The sequence below is a fragment of the Miniopterus natalensis genome, chromosome 6 (genome assembly GCF_054644295.1).
Source record: "Miniopterus natalensis isolate mMinNat1 chromosome 6, mMinNat1.hap1, whole genome shotgun sequence".
In the NCBI taxonomy this organism is placed as follows: Eukaryota; Metazoa; Chordata; class Mammalia; order Chiroptera; family Miniopteridae; genus Miniopterus; species Miniopterus natalensis.
The window spans coordinates 3,498,138-3,518,722 of NC_142086.1; the positions used below are offsets into that span (position 1 = coordinate 3,498,138).

Below are 20,585 nucleotides of genomic sequence, written 5' to 3' on the forward strand. Positions count from 1 at the left end.
CACTCTACAAATGCCAGGAGACATAGCAGCTCTACCTAATACATAGAAACAAACACCTGGAAGCAGCCAAAATGTAGAGGCAAAGAGACATTTCACAAATGAAAAAACAGAAGAAATCTCCAGAAAAGGACCTAATGAAATGGAGCCAAGCAAGTTACTGAAACAGAGTTCAAAACAATGGTTATAAGGATGCTCAAGGATCTTAGTAAGACTATTAAGGAAACTAGTGAGATCATCAATGACATAAAAAAGAACCTGTCAGAAATGAAGGCTACACAAACTGAAATGAAGAATAATTGACAGGGATTCAACAGTAGAGTACAGGATGCTGAGAATCAAATCAGCAATTTGGAACATGAGGAAACAAAAAACATCCAACCAGAAGAGCAAAATGAAAAAAGAATCCAGAAAAATGAAGATAGTATAAGGAGCCTCTAGGACAACTTCAAGAGGCCCAACATTCGTAATATTGGGGTGCCAGGAGAAGAAAGAGAGCAAGAAATTGAAAACCTATTTGAAAAAATGACAGAAAACTTCCCCTACCTGGGGAAAGAAATAGACTTACAAGTCCAGGAAGCACGGAGGGTCCCCAACAAGAGGAACCCAGAGAGGCCCACAACAAGACATAATTAAAATGCCAAAGGTTAAAGACCAAGCGAAAATCTTAAAGGCAGTAAGAGAAAAGCAGTGAGTTATCTACAAGGGAGCTCCCATACGACTGTCAGCTGATTTCTCAACAGAAACTTTGCAGGCCAGAAGGGAGTGGCCAGAAATATTCAAAGTGATGAAAAGCAAGAACCTACAACCAAGATTGCTCTACCCAGCAAAACTGTCATTTAGAATCAAAGGTCAGATAAAGACCTTCCCAGACCAAAAAAAAGCTAAAGGAGTTCATCACCACCAAGCCAGTACTACATGAAATATTAGTGTCTTCTTTAAGAAGAAACTGATGAACAAAAGAATCTGACAAACAAAATGGACCCAGAGACAATGAAGCATGCAACAGACTGATGTATCTCGGAGGGAAGAGGGAAGGGAGGTAGGGGGTGGGAAGAGATTAACCAAAGAAGTTATATGCACATATGCATAACCCCTGGACACAATAATGGGGTGAAGGCCTGGGGAGAGAGTGGGAGCGAGGTGGAGGAGGTCAATGGGGGGGGGGGCGGGAATGGGACACCTGTAATACTTTCAACAATAAAGATAAATTTTAAAAATAAAATAAAATTCTTTAAAAAAATTTTTAAAAGGGGGGAAACAAAAATAAAAGCATATTTCTCAATTTCCAATATCGCTTCTCCTTATCTTTCTTTTGTTATTAATTTCTAATTACTCCTTGTTGTTGAAGGATGTCTGTACATTACCAGTTCTTTGAAATTTGTTGGGATTTGTTTCCTGGTGCAGTAAGTGGGCGAGTTCTGAAATTGTTCCATACTGAGAGTCTGTTCTCCCCATCAGGACGATCTAGTTAACTCTGTGGTTCAAATCTCCTATATCTTTGTGTGTTTTTCTTTTAAATCTGTCAACTACTGAGAAAAAAAGTGTTAAAATCTCCCACTATGATGATAAACTTGTCAAGTTCCTTATATACGATACCAGATTTAGTTATATATTTTGCAGGATGTTATTAGCTGTATGCAAATAATTGTTATATCTCCTTGTAATCTTCATCCTAAGTAACACCTGAAAGTCTATTTTTTCTAATATTAATAAAGCCGCATCAATTTTGTTAATCTTTTCCTGTAGGTATAGCCATCCATTTCTATCCTTTCCTTCTCAACTTTTCTGTGTCCTTATTTTTAGATACCTGTTTCAAGTAGCATATACTTGAACATATTCCAAAAAATATTTCCCTTGTTTCTAAAACTTTGCTTCTACTATGGGAGACTTTGTGACTCAAAGTCTTCATTCATCCCTAATGCTCTGTCTTCTTTGCACAGGGATGGTCCCTTTCCCACAGCTCCTGGCAGGCAACCTCCTGAGGGCTGAGGGCTACACCCACTGCAGATACAGTGGCATTTTAAGCAGCCTTCTGAAAACAATGGGGAATCACTTCTAAATTCTTCCACTACTGAGTGAAAATAGATTTTTCTAAAGCAGAGTGCATTCTAGCAGACACAGCCTGATCCAGTTAACTGGGAATGAGCAGGATAGGGGCGCCAGGCTCACTTCTCATTCCAAGTCCTATAAAATGAGCAAGTATGATTTTGGCTAGGAAAACAAGGACCAGACTTTGTAAGTCAGGACAAGAGGGCTTTCCTCTGGGGCAGTGAGGGTCTCTTCTCATGGCGTTGAAGGCACTGGGTTTGCAATTAGGGCTTCCAAGCTTGATTGCCTGCTCTGTCCCATGGGAGAGGTGTGTTTGGACAAGTCACTAAATATATCTGAGCTTCAATTTCTATTACGAAATGAAGGAGTTGAACTAGATCACTGAGGGACACCATCCTAGCGATCACGTTTTCTGTTTACATTACTGGATCCACCAATCCCCAAAGGTCTCAGACACTAAGTCTTTTAGCAAAGTGTAAATTCTTACAAAAACAGCCTTCTAGGTAAACTGCAGGAAGCATCCTTTACAGTGACCCACTTTATACAAAAGTAGTGCAATGGCGGTTACATAATTGTTTAAAAATATTTTATTAAGCATCAATTTAAAAATGCAAGAAAAGAATATAACACCCTGGAGCAAGTATTGCACTTATAAAATCTTTTTTTACATCTTCACAAAACTCATTTCTCAAATACCCTTTTACAGAGATGTATAAATAAACTGCTTCCAAACTGTCAACGCTCGATGCCGTTCCTTTCCTGTCACCACACTATGGTGTCTGCTTCTCTCGGTGCAGGCCTGGAACTCCCAGCAGCAACACTGGAGGTCTCACACCTACCTCTGTGAAGAGTAAATCTTTCTGAATGCTCAATGTTTAGTATTATAAGGTTGTTTTTATGCTGAGAAAAATAGACCTTTCAAAGGCAATGACAGAATGAGGCTTAAATTGACACAGTTCACTGTTAACACTGCTTGTTTTCCAAGGCAGTCAGGAACTTCTGATTCTTGGTCTTCAACAGCATGACAAAACTGTTTGGCATGATTCTGCCTCGCCCGTCCTCACCCACTTGGCCCATAATAATGTAATTTTGACCTAAAAAATAGAAGATAAATTAATTTCTTTCTCTACATGTGCTTGTTTGAAACAACCTAGACTATAACTTTTATCGTGAATAGGTGCTGAATTTTATCAAACGCTTTTTCTGCATCTATTGATATGATTGTGGGGTTTTTATACTTCATTTTATGTGATGTATCATGTTTATTGTTTTGCAGATACTGTATCAACCTTGCATCCCTGAAATAAATCCCACTCGGTCATGGTGTATGATCTCTTTAATGTAATACTGGATTTGGTTTCCTAATATTTTGTTGAGGATTTTAGCATCTATGTTCATCAGGGATATTGGGCTATAATTTTCTTTCTTTCTTGTGTCTTTATCTGGTTTTGGAGTTAGGATAATTCTGGCCTTGTAAAAAGAACTTGGGAGTCTTCCTTCCTCTTGAATTTTCTGCAATAATTTGAGAAGGATAGAGGTTAGTTCTTTGAATGTTTGGTAAAAATCACGTGCAAAGTCACAAAGAAAGAAACAAGGAAAAGCTCCAGGGCTTTTGTTTTTTTTTTGTTTTTAATTAAAAAAATTTTTTTTTGTATTACTGCTCCAGTTTCACTAGTTGTAATGTCTATTCAGATCCTCTTATTCTTCCTGATTTCATTTTGGAAGGTTGTATATTTCTAAGAATTTATCCATTTCTTCCAGATTTGTTGGCATATAGCTGTTTGTATTATTTTCTTTCAATCCTTTGTATCTCTTTGGTGTCAGCTGTTACTTCTCCTCTTTCATTTCTTTTTTAAATATATACATATATCTTTATTGATTTCAGAGAGAGGAAAGGAGAGGGAGAGAGAGACAGACAAACATCAGTGATGAGAGAGTCATTGGAGGTTGAGCCTGCAGCCCGGGTATGTGCCCTGACCAGGAATTGAACCTCGGTCTCCTGGATCCTAGGTGGATGCTCAACCGCTGAGCCACGCCCGGCCGGGCTCCTCTTTCATTTCTGATTGTATTTATTGGGTCCTCTCTCTGTTTCTTGATGAGTCTGGGTAAAGGTTCATCAATCTTGTCTTTTAAAAGAATCAGCTCTTGGTTTCATTGACCTTTTGTATTATATTTTTAGATTGTATTTTGTTTATTTCTGCTCTGATCTTTATTATTTCCTGCCTTTTATTCACTCTGGGCTTTGTTTCGTGTTCTTTTTCCAGTTCCTTTAAGTGTAAAGTTAGGGTGTTTACTTGAGCTTTTCCTTGTTTCTTGAGATAGGCCTATAATGCTATGAATTTCCCTCTTAGAACTGCTTTCCCTTTGTCCCACAGATGTTGTGGGCTGTTATCATTTTCATTTGTTTCCAGGTGTCTTTTGGTTTCTTCCTTATCTCACTGTTACCACATTCACTGTTTAGTAACATGTTATTTAGCATCCATGTCTTTGTGTGTTTTTCAGCTTTCTTGTGATTGATTTCAAATTTCATAGTATTATGGTCAGAGAAGATGCTTGATAACATTTCAATTTTCTTAAAACTTTTTTTTTGTCAATCCTCACCCAAGGATATTTTTCCATGGGTGAGAGTGGAAGGGAGGATGGGGGAGGAGGGAGGGGAAGAGGGGGAGGGAGAGAGAGGGAGAGAAACATGGACTCATACTGATTGCTTGCTTCCTGCATGTGCCCCTACTGGGGCACGGGAACAAGCCTGCAACCCATGGGTTGACCAGGAATCAAACTCGCAACACTTGGGTGCGCAGGCTGACACTCTAACCACTGACCCACACTGGGTAGGGCTCAATATTCTTAAATTTATATAGGCTTGTTTAGTGTCTAACATGTGGTCTATCCCAGGAAATGTTCCATGTGCACTTGAAAAGAATGTATATTCTGCTGCTTTCATGTAAAATACTCTGAAGGTATCAATTTAATCCATTTGATCTAGTGTGTCATTTAAGGCTGCCATCTCCTGTTGATTTTCTGCCTGGAAGTTCTATCCATTGATGTCAAGGGGGTGTAAAAATCCCTACTATAACTGTATTATTGTCAATCTCTCCCTTTCTGTCCATCAAGATTTGCTTTACATACTTAGGTGCTCCTATGCTAGATGCATAAATGTTTACAAGGGTTATGTCCTCTTGTTGGATTGATTCCTTTATCATTATATAGTGTCCTTCTTTGTCACCTACTATAGGTTTGGTTTTAAAATTTAGTCATATATAAGCATTGCTACCCCAGCTTTTTTTCCCCATTCCATTTGCACGAACTATCTTTTTCCAGCCCTTTACATTTATTTATTTGCTTACTATTTATTATTTATTTATTTAATATATCTTTATTGATTTCAGAGAGAGGAAAGGAAAGGGAGAGAGAAACATCAATGATGAGAGTCATTGATCGGCTGCCTCCTGGATGGCCCCCACTGGGGATCAAGCCCGCAACCCAGGCATGTGCCCTGACTGGGAATTGAACCACGATTGCCTGGATCCTAGGTCGATGCTCAACCGCTGAGCCACACCTGGCCAGGCTCAAATAGTTTCTTGATCCCTTGCTCTCTCTTTTCTCCTTCTGGTACCCCTATGACGTGGGTTTTGTTATGCTTCACATTGACCCTCATATGGTCCTTAAACTATCCTCAATTTTTTAAAGTCTGTTTTCTTTTTGCTGCTCTGATTGGGTGTTTTCTACCTTGTCTTCCAAACCACTGATTCGATCCTCTGCTTCATCAAGCCTGCTGTTTATTCCTCTCAGTGTGTTATTTCAGATACAACACTCTTCGCTCCTGACTGGTCCTTTTTTACAGTTTCTACATCCTTTTTCATGCTGTTGAGCATCCTTATAATCATTACTCTGAACTCCATATCCAATAAATTGCTAACCTCCACTTCATTTAACTCTTCTAGAGAATTCCCTTGTTCCTTCATTTGGGGCTTTATTCGTCTCCCATTTTGGCTGCCTATTTGTGTTTGTTTCTATGTATTTGGTAGATCTGCTATGACTCCCAGTCTTGGTAGGGTGGCCTTAAGCAGTAGGTGACCTGTGGGACACAGTGGCATTGTCTCCCTGATCACCAGGACTGGTTGCTCTAAAAATATTCCTTGTGTGCAGTTGTGTGGGCCCTCCTATTGTAATTGAGTGTTGATTGCTATTGGCCTATTCATACATGGCCTTCACCCAAAGTCAGGCTGACAGTGAAGCTCAACCACCAACACAGCATGCTGGCTGCTATGCAGGTGCTGATCACATGAAGTGGAATTTGCCTCAGCAGTTTTTGACGCCTGCCAATATCTCACTGTGGATATGCTGCTTGTAAAGCTGATTGGATTCTGCTCTGTTGTATGGAGCTGGCCACTGGGTGTACTGGTCTGGGCCTCTTTGGAATGTCTCTGGTGCAGGCCAATGTCAGATGCTGTCTGTGACTAGCCCTGGGCAATGTGTTTGGAGCTATCAGCAATCCACATCTGGTGGCTCCCTCTGCTGAGCTTGGGTGTCTGTGAAAAGTATCAAGCTGTGCTCCAAGAACTGCTTTTACTGGCACCGGACCCAGGTCAGATGAGTCAAAGCACCCAGAGATCCACTTCTGCCTGCAGGCTATTAGGTTCAGTCACTTAATGAACCTCAGACGGTAGTCCTCAGCAGGGCGTAAGCTCCACAGGGTGGAGCAAGAGGAATTCCAACAAATGGGGCTATTGCTTTCCCCCAGGCTAATGCTACACAGATGGAAAGCTCTGTCTGAGAACGATGGCTCCTGCAGTATAGGGGAATGACTCGGCTCAGGGATCCTGCTGGCCATTGTCTCAGCTCTCTCCCCAGAGCCACCAACCCCAGACTCTCCTCACACAGTTCTAGTCCAATCTCACCTCCCTCTGCCAGAGCCCAGGGCAACTGGAAGCAAATGAAATTTTGTGTGTTGGTCCTTTACGATGATGCCCACGTTTCTAGCCATCTCTCTCTGACAGACAGAACCCTGTTGCTTTTCACAGTCAGAAGTTATGTGGGCATCTCTCCTGGTTCTGGTGCTCTGGACTAGGGAACCCAGCTCGGGGTTTAGTCCTCAGATTTCTCAGGGGGAACCCCCTGCAGCTGAGATACCCCTTCAGCTGGTGCCTGTGGAGCCCAGCCAGCCCTCTCATACCTCTGCCCTTCCTACTTGTCTCAGTGTGGCCTTCTCTTTATGTTCTTGGTTATAAGGCTTCTCTCCAGCTAGTCTTCAATTGGTTATTCAGGGTTATTTTTCTATATTTTAGGTGTAATTCCAGTTTGTACCTGGGAGGTCAGTGTAGCTTCCAACTAATCTGCTGCCATCTTGGAATCACAACTTAGACTATAACTTATCTGTAGGTAAATGTTCTGTAGATGATATACATTTATTGTATCTAGGATAAGATCTGGTTTAAGACTCTCATCAGCAAAAATCTACATTCAACTGAGTACCACGTCCCAGCTGTGCTAACACTAGGAAGCTGGATGGGATGATTCAGTCAGTCATGCCCTGCTTTGCAAAGCTGTGGGGCTGGTGCACTTACTGAGAGTCTACCAAGAACAATGCACTGTGTTCATGTGATAGGCCTCTAGTGCTCCCAGCACGCTGTCCTCAGATGTCTTCTCTCAGTCCCATAGAGCTCCTGGATTCTCCAGGCTCTGGGCAACTAGTGATCCTTGCCTTTGGTCATTGTTGCCTTGAACTTTTCTCCAACACCTCAAGCATCTACACAAGGTAAGTTTCTTCAGGGCATGGCTGGATCACATACTTCTTCGCATCCTTGTAGTCCTTTGCAAAAAACTGGTACTAAAGAAGCAGTTATATCTGTCATATTATTTTTATTACATTAGTGTGTCTGGCCTAGACTGGGGCCTAGGCTGTGGCATGTTGAGTTTGACTCTGAAGATTTGTATTGCCTCAGAAAATGTCATAAAGGAAGTGTGTATTTGACTTCCTTTACTCTCCCTCTTCCCCAGTATGTCGTAAGAGAAAGATGCTTCCCCTTTCTCCTGCGTAACCCTTCCTCTGCGCTAACACTGTCATCAGAGTGCGCTGGCAGCGGCCGCCTGAAGGCTGCACTGCTAGGGTCATTATGAGATCACAAAGGAAAGGTTTAGATGTGCATTATGTGCTGTTTATGGAAAGCCATCTACACGTTTCATGGGGGGACAGTTGCAATAGCAGGTGTACAGTGTGGCCCCCATTTGTCTCGGTGTGCCTAGGACAGAGACTTTCTGAAGTTGTCATAGTGCCTCTGGGTTTGAGAGAGAAAGGGCTTCCCATTTTATTTATATTCTTCTCCACTTAAACTTTTTAAAAACCATAGAAAACACAGTACTTTTGTAAGAGATTGTTTAAAAATTATGTAACTCTGGCTCTGGAGTAACGTTTCCCATAATTTCTCTTAATAAACTCATTCCCATCTATGGATTGAATGACCCTGCATCTGACAATAATTCCCAAATCTCTCATTCTAGCCCACATGCCCCTCTCTCTGCTGAACTTCAGCTCTGAACAGCCATTTCTTTGCTGGGTATTTTCCTCTCCATACAGTATGGGCATCTTAAGTGCAATAACTGAAAATTTCCTTCTTCTGAACTGCTCCTCTGGCTGCTCTATACGCATTCCGCCTCAGTGCTGCCTGGACTCATTCGCCACATCCCCGCCTCGTCCCCTGCCACGCAGAAGAGCTGGGAGTAGAGCCCAACTCTGCCTGACGCCATGGTCTTCCTTCACCCGACTTCCTTAACCAGCCATGGTGTGCACAGATCCGAGTGGCCAGGAGAGGCTACCTCCTCCCGCCTATCTCTGAGCTCCCCTACAAGACTAAAGTGTACCTCTTTACTCACCTCTTCTGAGGAGAGGGCACTGCTTGCAGACCACAATGACCTTGGCACTCATGTTCTTGCCAGCCTGTTGAATCGCCAGATTGCCGTCTTTATAGATGTGGATGAGAGAGACTGTGGCATGCAAGCTTCCACCTCGAGTGATGGTTGTGATAACAGTACCAGCAAATACTGCGGAAAAAAGCATTTTTGAAATAATGTAACAGTGAAAGCAAATATAAGCAGAACTGAACATAATTTTTTACACTTTTCTAAGTTTCAGATGGGAAAAATTTTAATGTTAAAGAGAAGGCCCTAACAGAGCTATCAAATTTGATTCTGCACGCTTGTCACCAAAACTCAGGCTGGGAAAAGGAGCCACCGCGCAGCCACATGCTAGATGCAGAGACCTCGTCTTCATCCATTGCCGAGAGGGGACTCTTCACGTCTCACCCAGCACGTGGGTCAATCCAAACAAGGCTCAGGCTACGCGCCTCCACTGGTGCACATACAACAAGACCTGAGCCTTCAGAGGCAAGGCCACATCAGAGGCTGCATGAGGGGGTTTGGGCACGAGGCAGGGAGTCTTTGCATCTGGATGAGTGTGCGCCTACCTTTCCACATCACCCCCACCCTTCTCATTAGTTTTCCTCTTCTGGAACTTCAGTGCATCCCATGGGCCCCTATCGCTCCCTAATTATCAGTAAATACCTGTCTTTTACTAGGTGTTTGATGTTCTCTTTCTTACCCTCCCTGTTTATCTCATTTAACAAGTCAAAATATAGAACTGAAGTATAACAAAACATTTTCTTACTTAAAAAAATAATCTCTAGCAAAATTCAGTTGCTTTTCATTACGTAACTCTCTCTCTTCCGCTGTGACCCTCAGAGAAGAGTCTCATTTCTGAGCCACAGAAGGAAAGATGCCGTGTCTCTCACAGGCGTGCTGTTGGGAGTTTTGGTGGGGCAACTCTGTGTGGCACAGGACCTGCGTTGAATGAACATTTTATGGGCCCGCCCCTGCCCAGAACAACCAGCAGCACTCCCAGTTATTGTGGTGACCCAAACTGCCCCTGGAGGGGTGTTACCAGTGCTGGCTGAGAGCTCATGGGTGGCTGGTGACTGTCTGGTCACTCTGCCATGTAAGCGAGTCAGTGCAATCAATCGAGTTTTGCACTTGGCTGATAAGAGTCTTTTGGGTGAAATGAGAGCTCACTGCTTTCGTGGTGTGCAAAGCCTATAAACCAGAAGTCTTCCAGCCTCCCTTTGTCCCTGGTGATGAGTGCTCACTGCAAAATGTCAGTGTGTAGCAAGTGGAACCAGGTGGTGCCAAAGGGCAGGGAGGGAGGTTTCCTCAAGCACCTCCCACAGAGGCTGCGGTGGCTGGGACGCCTATGCTGTTCAGCACATTTTATGCCTCTAAAGTGCAGGTGGGCGGAGGGCAGGTCCCAGCCCTCGCTGCACTGCCGCAGTCAGCCTGCGCGCGGCTTGGTTTGCGGCCTCTCCTGGGGCCCTTGGTCTGGGAGAACTGTTTGGGCTACCGTGGCTTTCTTTTCCTCGTGAGACCTTCTTAAATGTTCTTGTGAATATAAGCAACATAATTAAATCTGGTATCTTTTGCTCTTGGTTTTCACAAAAAGTGCAATTATTTTTTAGCGTAAAAAGCTCTTATAAATTCTAAGCCATTAGTAATGTCTCCTCAGGTTCCAATCTACAAGTGTTTCCAAATAGATTTCAGATTTCCAAGTTTTAATTTAGTACTTTAGAAGGACACTACAGAGGAAACACTTGAATTTCTTGTGAGAGAGGCCAGCTTAGATGTGTTTCTAATTTACTGAGTTGAATTACAGATGTGTGAAAAAATTATCAATCCATGAAAAATATGTGAGAAAAAAAGTATACAGGTTTCTGCAAGAATGCTGAGCCCCCCAGAATACACATAAGAGCAGTACCGCATACCAGGAGTGAAATTAAGTTTATGTGAAAAAGTGTACTTTCTGTATACACATCTTCTCAGCTGTGAAATGTAACACTGACGAGCACAAGTCAGCACACCTCAGTGTGTGGGAAAATGCTTTCATGGGTAAATGAAGAGTGTAACTCACCCTTTACCATCACACTCATGGCAGTTTCTTCGAGACTCAGCAGGTAGCCTCGCATTTCTTACAACAGAGGAAAGGCTGGCTTCATGCTTACCAAAGTCACTTGAACAGTAATTGCTCTCCAGGGTGCCCGTCCATCTACATTTTTGTTGACACATGGCCACGGTGGGTTTTAAACCTTAATTCGAAGAAGACAGACATAAGATTCAGGAAAATGAATTCAAGTATAATTGGTATTTAGATATGAATCTATCAATTTAAAATTCCTATTCATTTCTCCGAGCCACCAATATGCCATTGCAATGAAACAATTAAAGAGCATGCAAAAGTAGTTCTTTTTTTTAATGTTCCCCCTCTTTCCCCCCCTGCTTCCCCCACCCCAGTTCCTGCTCCACCCCAGGCTTTCACCACCCTGGTGTCTGTGTTCACGGGCAATGCATATATGCACATAAGTTCTTTGGTTAATCTCCTTCCTCTCACTCCCTCTGAGATGCGTCAGTCTGTTCTGTTCTTTTTAATTATGAAATGTTTTACACATACAGAAAAATATAGAGAATACTATAATAAACTCCCATGTATCCATCACCCAGCATTGTCAAATCTTGTTTCCCATATTTACTAAAGATATATTTTTTAAAATTTTTATTAAATTTCTGGGGGTGACATTAATAAAATTATGTAAGTTTCAAATGTAAAATTCTATGATACATCATCTGTGTATTGTACTGTGTGCCCACCACCCAAAGTCAGATCTCCTTCTGTCACCGTATATTTGACCCCCTTTCCCCATTAGTACCCCCCGTCACCACGACACTGTCGTCTGTGTCTATGAGCTTTTGTCTGTCTGTCGTGTTTGTTCATTTGTTGCTTTCAGTTTTATATCCCACGAGTGAAGTCATGTGCTTCCTGACGTTTTCTGTCTTATTTATTTCGCTTCGCATGATATTCTCAAGATCCATCCACGATGAAACATTTTTTTAAAGAAATGACTTTATGGATACGATTAAAGTTTCCTGCCCCCATTCATTTCCTCTGCTGCCCTTTCACCAAAAGAAATTCTTTATACTATACTACCAACTGCTGCTCCACCTTTGTCAGCATAACTGAACACCCTTTGCTGAATTTTATTTATTTATTAAATATATCTTTCTTGATTCAGAGAGAGGAAAGGAGAGGGAGAGAGAGAAACATCAATGATGAGAGTCATTGATCGAGCCCGCACCCTGGGCATGTGCCCTGACCGGGAATCAAACCCTGATCGCCTGGATCCTAGGTCGACGCTCAACCGCTGAGCCACACCGGCCGGGCCCTTCGCTGAATTTTAAACCTGAGATCAAAGATAACCCATATTTAGCCCTTTTCTCTTCTTTCTTTATATAAAACTAACACTATAATAAAAAATAGATATAGTCTCCATCTGCCTTGCTTAGAAAAACCTAGTACAACAAATACGAACTAAGAAAATATAGGTTAATTCTTCCCTTTCCACGAGGAATTTGTTCCTCTGAAGACGGAGGGAGCTTTCTTTGTATATTTAAAACATGCAATTGCCTAAATGTGAGTAGTACAGGCTTTTTAGAAACACTGCTCAGGTGTAAAGTGTGTTATAGCTGTAATTAGGGACAACCAATTACTAACCGTGCACGCAGAGCCTGCCATGGCCTGTCTGGAAAGAGTTTTGGTTGTCACAACCAGGGGGCGCTACTAGCTCTAGTGGGTAGGGATGCTGCTAGATGACTTAATGGACAGTGCCCAACAGGATGAATTATGTGGCACAAAATGTTACTAGTGCCAAGGCTGAGAAACAATGAGTTAACAAAATGAAAATATTTAATCCTGATAACCATCAATAAAAATGTTTCAAAAATACTCGCTAATTATCCATTCACATGTGGCAATATTCTAGGAAGAACTAAACAAAACAACTGTAACAAAATTGTACTTTCAGGTAAGAATCCCCATTGGAAATATCACCCTTCTAGTAGCTTCTGCCGGCCCTTTTGTGAATTTATTTATTTGTTTGCTTACCCTTAATCTGTACTCCTACTGTACTCCAAAAAGGATGTGAGGTGGATTCAATATTAAAATACATACAGTTTAATGTTAATACCTATAATGACTTAAATACACACACACACACACACATTTCTTTTTAAGAGCACGGGCTCAGTAGACACGTAGAAGGAACACTGTTCCAGAAGTTGGAGCCTAAGTTTACTGATTAACTGGGTAAAGAGCAGTGGTATCAGTGGTTCTCCCTGACCAAGGAAAGGGCACCCCTCTACCTGGATGGCTTGTGGAGGCGGGGTGGGTGTCCCACTCTGCTCCGTCCCTCCCTTTGGTACATCTCTGCTCCCTGGCCCTGTCCTCAGCTGCACACCCTCAGCCTGTCAGCCTCCACCGCCCTGCGCTCCCAAGCGCGCGCCTGGCTCTCGGCCCTCCCCTCTCCAAGTTCCTGCACCCCTCCCACGGCTCCCCTTGGGGTGCTCCCTCTGGATGCTGAGGCCTCATCCTTCCCAGAGACTTCCCCTCTGCTCCTCTTCAGCCACCAGCCCCAGGCTCACATGTCCTGTTGAAGTTTTAGTCACCAGTCTCTCAAACGTAGACATGCTCGTGTCCAGCATGACCGCCTCTACTCCAAGCTTAGTTACTGATTTACTGTCATGACTACTTTTTTCCCCTGTCTCTAGTGGTTCAACTCTTTTTCTTTCCCCAATCCATCTTCACTTCCCTGACTATTCCACTTAGTTTCCGTGGCCCATTATTACCGTCATTTTCTTGACAATACCTTAAACTCCCCTTCCCCCGGCCCTTCGACCTTGTCCGGCCTGGGCCTACACTCCGCAGAGTCCACGCGGAGTCCACACGGACCCTCACCCAAGTGATAAGCTGTTTGGTGGATCAACTCACTCCCCAACTCCCACATCTTTCTAAAATTCTCTCTCCTAACCACCTCCCTCGCCTTCTCAGCAGGTGGCCCTGCCTACTTTCTAGAGAGAACAGAGATCATAGGAGAAAAATGTCAAGATCCCCACCAAACCTTCGAAGCTGTGCTGTCTGCAGCCTCTCTCTTCCCTCCCTCCCGAGAGAGGAGGCTGCTCCCTCTCTGGCCTGAGGTCTGTCCTGCGAGTCCTCTGGAGCCCACATCCCCCCACCTTTGTAGACGTTTTCCCTCCTCCGGTCACTCATTCCTCTGTCTGCCATGTGTTCTCCTTAGCTGGCTACGTACCATTGCCTTTAACTAGTTCCAGACACTCAAAGCCTCTCCCTCCCTTGAGGACCAAACTTGTGGACTGAGTTGCTGGAACTGCTGTCTCAGTTTCTCCTTGTTCCCCACACCTCAGCCCACTCTGTTTGTCTTCTGCCTACACAGCTCCACTCACTCAACTCTTGCAAGGGTTTCCAGTAGCCTCCATGTCAGGAAACCAAATGGAAACACTTGAGTCCTTCCTTTTTTGAGTTCCATCAACACTTGGCTCTACTGACCATTCCCTTCTTAGGACATTCCCTTCCCACGGCACATGCCCCTGGCTCCCCTCCCTCCCCCTTGGCCTCTCCGGTCAGTCTCCTTCACCAGCATACCCTCCCCTGAAAGTGCTGGAGTTTCCAGAGATTTATCCCCAGCCCTTCTTCTTTCTCTCCTAACCTCTCCCTAGGCAATCTCACTCAGGACCATGGTCTCAGCTACGTGCGTGTTGGTGACTCTCAGATTTAGATATCTTGCTTAAATCTTTTCTGGTCTGGGGGCCCATAGACATAACTATTCACATGACATCTCCACTGGAGTATCTCAGACACCTCGGTTCCAACAAGGTCACAGCTTATTTTATGAATCCACCCCCATACCCAGTTCTCAGCTTCAGTGAATAACATTACCCCCAGGTTTTGCACGCCAGGGACCCAGGAGGCATTCTGGACACCTCCCTGATCTCCTTAGTCCAGTTAATTACCAAGCGCTGCCAGTATCTCCTGTGGTCCCTGGCTTGCACAACAGTTAATGACTCTTGACTATCTCTGTATTTTTCTTTCTTCTTTCTTCTTTCTTTCTCTTTCCTTCCTTCCTTCCTTCCTTCCTTCCTTCCTTCCTTCCTTCCTTCCTTCCTTCCTTCCTTCCTTCCTTCCTTCCTTCCCTCCCTCCCTCCCTCCCTCCCTCCCTCCCTCTTTATTTCTTTCTATTTCTTTCTTATTTCTTTATTTCTTTATTATTTATTTATTTTTAAAATTGATTTTAGAGAGAGGAAGAGAGAGAAAGAGAGAGAGAAACATCTATTTGTTGTTCCACTTACTGATGCATCTTTGGTTGATTCTTACATGTGCCCCAACCAGGATCAAACCCACAACCTTGGTGTATGGGGACGATGCTCTAACCAGCTGTGCTACCCGCCAGGGCCTCTGTATTTATGTCATAGCACAGTTCACCTGGACAACCACAGGAACCTAAGGGTCCTCTTAACCCCTACAATCCGTTCACTTCATAGTGGCCAGAGTGATCTTCATATAAATCTAATCCTGAACTTTGCTTAAATCCATCCACAGCTTTCCCCCCACTTAGGATAAAATCCAAAATACTTAGAGCATAAGGACAGAGGCAGAGGGACCTAAGATGAATCTAGAAAGAGAGAATGGGGATGAAGTGTGAAGGGCCTTACATACTATGTGAGGGAGGCGGGCTCCCGGGCTGTCCAATTTGGTAGCCACTAGGCACAGGCTTTTAAATTTCATTACATTAAAAGTTCAGTTCCTCAGTATCACTGGCCACACTTCCAGTGCTCAGAGTGGCTAATGCAGTGGATGGCACAGGCGTAGAGAATGACTGGAGGGGAGGACGGCATGGCCGGCTATGGAGTGGCGGCACATGCACTGGAGAGGTAAGGCAGAGGTAAAGATGGCCCTAAGGGTGGGGCTCTGAGGCTGTGGGCCATGCCCGGGAAAACAGGTGGAGAAGCAGGTGTAGGGCAGAAAGCAGTGTGATGATAAGTTGAGTTTGATAGATTTTAATTTAAATGTCTAGCAGTTGCAAAACTCTAGGAGATAATTACAAATCCATGTTTGCAATTTTGGAGAAAGTTTAGGCCTGGACATAAAAGCTGGGGAACCACCAAGCACCCTGGGTTTGACCCAATGATTCACTGGAAAGAGTAAGGACACAGGTCCACTGAGACGAGCCGGAGAAATAATGCTGTAACATGAGGCAGTACCCTTCCAGGCCACAAGGCGGCACACTTGGGGAGAGCTCAGAAAACGCTGCTCTTACGTAAGTATGGGTGCTCAGGACAGCCTTACTTTGGGAGCACACAGAAAATAGTGGGCAATAAAGTTGTTCTTATTTCAACCTGCTTCACTTCTTAACCTTAGATCCTTCCTCCTCACTTTCCTCCTCCCTGGATTTAGACTTTGATATCTGAGGCCTGAAATCCCAGTGGGTGGAGCTGACAGGATGTAGAGACTAGATATGGGGACCCAGTCCTGCCTCTCCAATTCTTAGATCATGTCCCAGGCCAGAGTTTCCCAACTGACTTCAAGAATATGTCAATATTTTTGTTTTATTAACTCCAATAAAAAAAGTAATATATTTTGTATGACACAGTTGGAGTAAAGCAAAAAAAAAAAAAAAAGTCCAAATACTGGCAGATGTGTAAGCAGGCAGGTATCTCGAGGCCCTAGAACTTTAACCTAAAGCGCTATAATTCTATGTAATGAAAAGAGAACCATATTTTCTAAGTGCCAGAAAAAAAAAAATTAGTTTTATAACGATCTGTTACTAGGGTTCCTAGAAATTTTTAACAGGTCATAATTTTTTTACATGACATTTAAAAATTATTAGGTTAGCCCTGGCCTGTGTGGCTCAGTTGGTTGGAGCGTCATCCTGTACACCAAGGGAGGGAGGTTCAATTCCCACTCGGGCACATGCCCAGGTTTCAGGTTTGATCCCTAGTTGGCGTGGAGGGGGGGGAACAGGGGGGCAGCCAATCAGTGTTTCTCTCTCACATCAATGTTTCTCTCTTTCTCTCTCTAAAAATCAATTTAAAAAGAATTAGCTTATTATTCTTATACCTTATATGTTTCTTTCATTAATTAAGTCATATTATTCTCTTATGTATGCTTTCATCTTATTTAACTTATTTTAGTTTCAAAAAGCTTCCTTTTGATTTTTTCTACTTCAAAAGATTTCTTAATACTCCTTAAGTTTGTGTGCAAATTTCAAAACAGAAAAACTTACCTGTAGTTACAGCGAATGTGGTGGTAACTGGTGGTACTGTAGTTGTAGGTAATTTTTTTGGCCTGAATTTGTAGTGACCAATAAATCCATCTGCAGTTAAGCTTAGGTCTGAGAAAAACTGGATGAGAAGTTCATTTCTCTCAGATACAATTGGCCTAAAAGAACAAAAACATGTTTAAACAAATATACATTTTAAGGTTTAAGTGGTACTTCTCCGAAATGTAGAATTTTGTAGCTTTCCATTAATTTCTGACAACTTACTACTTGTTTAAACTTAAAAGCTAAAATACTTTAAAAAGGGGAAGCCTGACTGCTCGATGTCAACACTGGTAGCTAATATCACTGAGTGTCTGCCAAGTCCAGCCTGTGCTCTACCAAACCCTCAGGGCCTGTTTGCACCACAACCCTGTTCCTATCCCCTATCCCCTTTTTATAGAACAGGCCACTGAAGGTCAGGGTCCAGCGACTCGCCTGAGGCCCTACAGCTATGTGAAGGAGAGTTGGGATTTGAACCCAGGACCAGGTGACGCCTGAGACTGTGGTAAACATGGAGACCAGTGTAAACACTGACACTGTGGCTGGTTGGGCACGAGCACCTCATAATTTAGCCAGATGTGGGAAGAACACAGCTTTGCTGAATGAAGACTCTGGGTTTCGCTGGCCATGGGAACCAGAGGGAGAAATTTAATGAACAAATACCCAGATGCTGTGAAGACACGGCCAAAAGGGCTGGTCACCTGGGGATAAGAAAGCCATCAGGGTTTAATCGAACTTCCATTTTGTTGTTTTTTCATTTGGTGCTGCAGTGCTCCATTTTTTATTATTTTATTCCCATTTTTTATTGATTTAAAATTTTTTTTTATTTTAGAGAGAGAGGAAGGGGGGTAGGGCGGAGGGAGAGAGAGAGAGGGAGGGGGAAACATTGATTTGCTGCTCCACTTATTTATGCATTCAATGCTTGATTCTTGTATGTGCCCGGGCTGGGGATGGAACCCATAACCTGGGTGTATTGGGATGGTGCTCTGACCACTGGAGAACCCCGCCAGGGCCCATTTCATTTATTTTTTTAATTCTTTTTTAAAATCTATCTTTATTGATTTCAGAGAGGGAAAGGAGAGGGAGAGAAAGATAGAAACATCAATGATGAGAGTCATTGATCGAACCCGCAACCCAGGCATGTGTCCTGACCAGGAATCAAACCCCCATCACCTGGATCCTAGGTCGATGCTCAACCGCTGAGCCACGCCCGGCCGGGCCTCATTCCACTTTTAATGAGAGCTCTCATGCAACCCTGCAGGGGGCACAGGGGCGGGTGTGTGCCCTACCGGCCACAGGGCAGGCGCCCCTTCTCGGCCTCATTAGAGAAGGCGAGACTGATTCCCAGAGGGGCTGGCGCAGGGCGCACTCCGCTCCAAGGTTACTACGGCGCGGCCTCTTTGGGGAGGCCTTGTCAGGCCTTGTGCCCAGCTTTTCTATGGAGCTGTTCTGTTTTTCTTACGAATTTTTAGGATTTCTTGATGTATTCTGGAACCTAGGTCTTCGTGAAATACGTTACAAACGCCTGCTTCCGTCTATGCCTTGCCTTTTCCTTCTCTTCATGGTTATTTTGACGAGCAGAAGTTCTTGTTTAAGTTTCATTTAAGTCCCCACTTGATCTGTATTTAACTTTTGTGTGATATTAGCTATGAATACAGTCACCTTTCCCACGATTGACAACTGTCCTGCCTTCGTCTGCCCTAGGGCCGTGACATGCGCAGGGCAGACACGGGTGGAACGCTCCGGCCTCTCGGTGTCCTGCCTCGGTCTGTCCCTGTCCCCGGCAGAACCACGCTGTCTTAAAGAACAGCTTTCTGATGAGCCCCACCAGGCGACGCAACCCCTCCTTGCCAGGTTCTTCCTCAAGACTCTCAGCAGCACCCCTCCCCACCTCCCTCGCAATGCCATACTGTCAGGTTTAATGAAAAAACTATTTTAAAATATTATTAGCAATTTAAAAATCCTCACCCAAGGATATGTTTACTGATTTGAGAGAGGGGGAGGAAGGGAGGGAGAGAGAGAGAAACAGAGAAACATCCATCAGTTGTCTCCCGTAAGCACCCCGACTGGCAATTGAACTGCAACCTAGATATGTGCCCGGACATGGAATCGAACCCCCGACCTTCAATTTTAATATTTTTAATGGTATTGATTCTTCCTATTCATGAGAATAGTATATAGTGCCATTTATTTAGGTCTTTTAAAATACCTTTTAGTGAGGTTTTATCATTTTTTCTATTAAGGCCTTGCACATAATTTGTTCAATTTATTCTTGAGTATTTTATATTTTTCCTATTAAAATATCTTTTTAAAAATACAAGCTTTTAAATTCAAGTTATTTAAAAAGGACGTTCTTGAATAAATTAATGTTTCCACAAGGAAATACATGAATCTGCAGGTCAGCTTTGATGTGGTGATGTATGAAGCAGTTTCTAAATTCAAGTCAATCCAAGTTCCCGGTCAGAGAGCATGTTTTACACATTGTCAGGTTTGGCTTGCTAATATTGTTCTTTAGGGTTTCCATCACATTCATAAGTCTGGTATTGTCCTTACTTAGTTTGGTGTCAGTTTACAGGAGCCCTATGAAGTTAGCTGGGAACCACCCTGCTGTTCTTCGGAAGAGCCTGTGGTGCTAAACTTGTTCCTCAAATACTGGTTAGAACTGGTGGAGAAATGCAATCTGGGCCGGTCCCCCACTCCAATCACTTTCAACTAGAAATCAGATTTCTTTCATCATTATCCGGCAATTCTGGATTATTCTTTCTTCTGTTTTTTTAAAGTGACTATTGTATTTTATTTGAAATGAAAGTTAACCTTTACCATTAAGTTTAGTGTCAAAATTCTGGGCCTGAGGGAGGCTGGATATGCATCCTATTTGTATTGCTCTCTTATTTTAAAATTATTTATTGAATTTGTTGGGGCCACAATAGTTAATAAAATCATATAGGCTTCAGGTACAATTCTACAATACATCATCTGCATATTGTATTGTGTGTTTACCACCCCAAGTCAAGCGTGTCCATTTTTGCTTGAAAGAAATGTTTTCCCCTGTAGTTGGGTGCAGTGTTCCTACCCATCAGAAAAGCCACTTAACTGTTTTTTAAATCTTTTGCATCCTAATTTCCCATCTTTCTGTAATTCACAGTTAATCTGCCAATTACTTAAAGAGATGTGTTTAAAATCTCCTGCTATAATAGTGGACTATGTAGATCTTTTAATTTTTATTCATTTATTTTTTTTGCTTTACATATTTTTGATGTGCACACAAGTTTACAACTGTTATACCTTTCTGATAAATTGCACCTTTTATCATTATATAGTAATTGTTTC

General features: G+C 43.1%; 1 protein-coding gene across 1 annotated transcript in view; it reads right to left on the reverse strand.

Annotated features, from left to right (window-relative positions):
- Positions 1–2,618: 2,618 nt before the first annotated feature.
- PCOLCE2 (procollagen C-endopeptidase enhancer 2) overlaps positions 2,619–20,585 on the reverse strand; it is a 64,150-nt gene continuing 46,183 nt past the window's right edge. Inside the window, exons 6-9 of the mRNA XM_087818060.1 lie at positions 17,220–17,374; positions 11,094–11,177; positions 8,923–9,090; positions 2,619–3,143 (exon numbers count right to left, since the gene is read on the reverse strand). Of these exons, the coding sequence (XP_087674186.1) occupies positions 3,013–3,143; positions 8,923–9,090; positions 11,094–11,177; positions 17,220–17,374 (538 nt within the window). The 3' untranslated portion in view covers positions 2,619–3,012. The remainder of the gene's footprint in view (positions 3,144–8,922; positions 9,091–11,093; positions 11,178–17,219; positions 17,375–20,585) is intronic.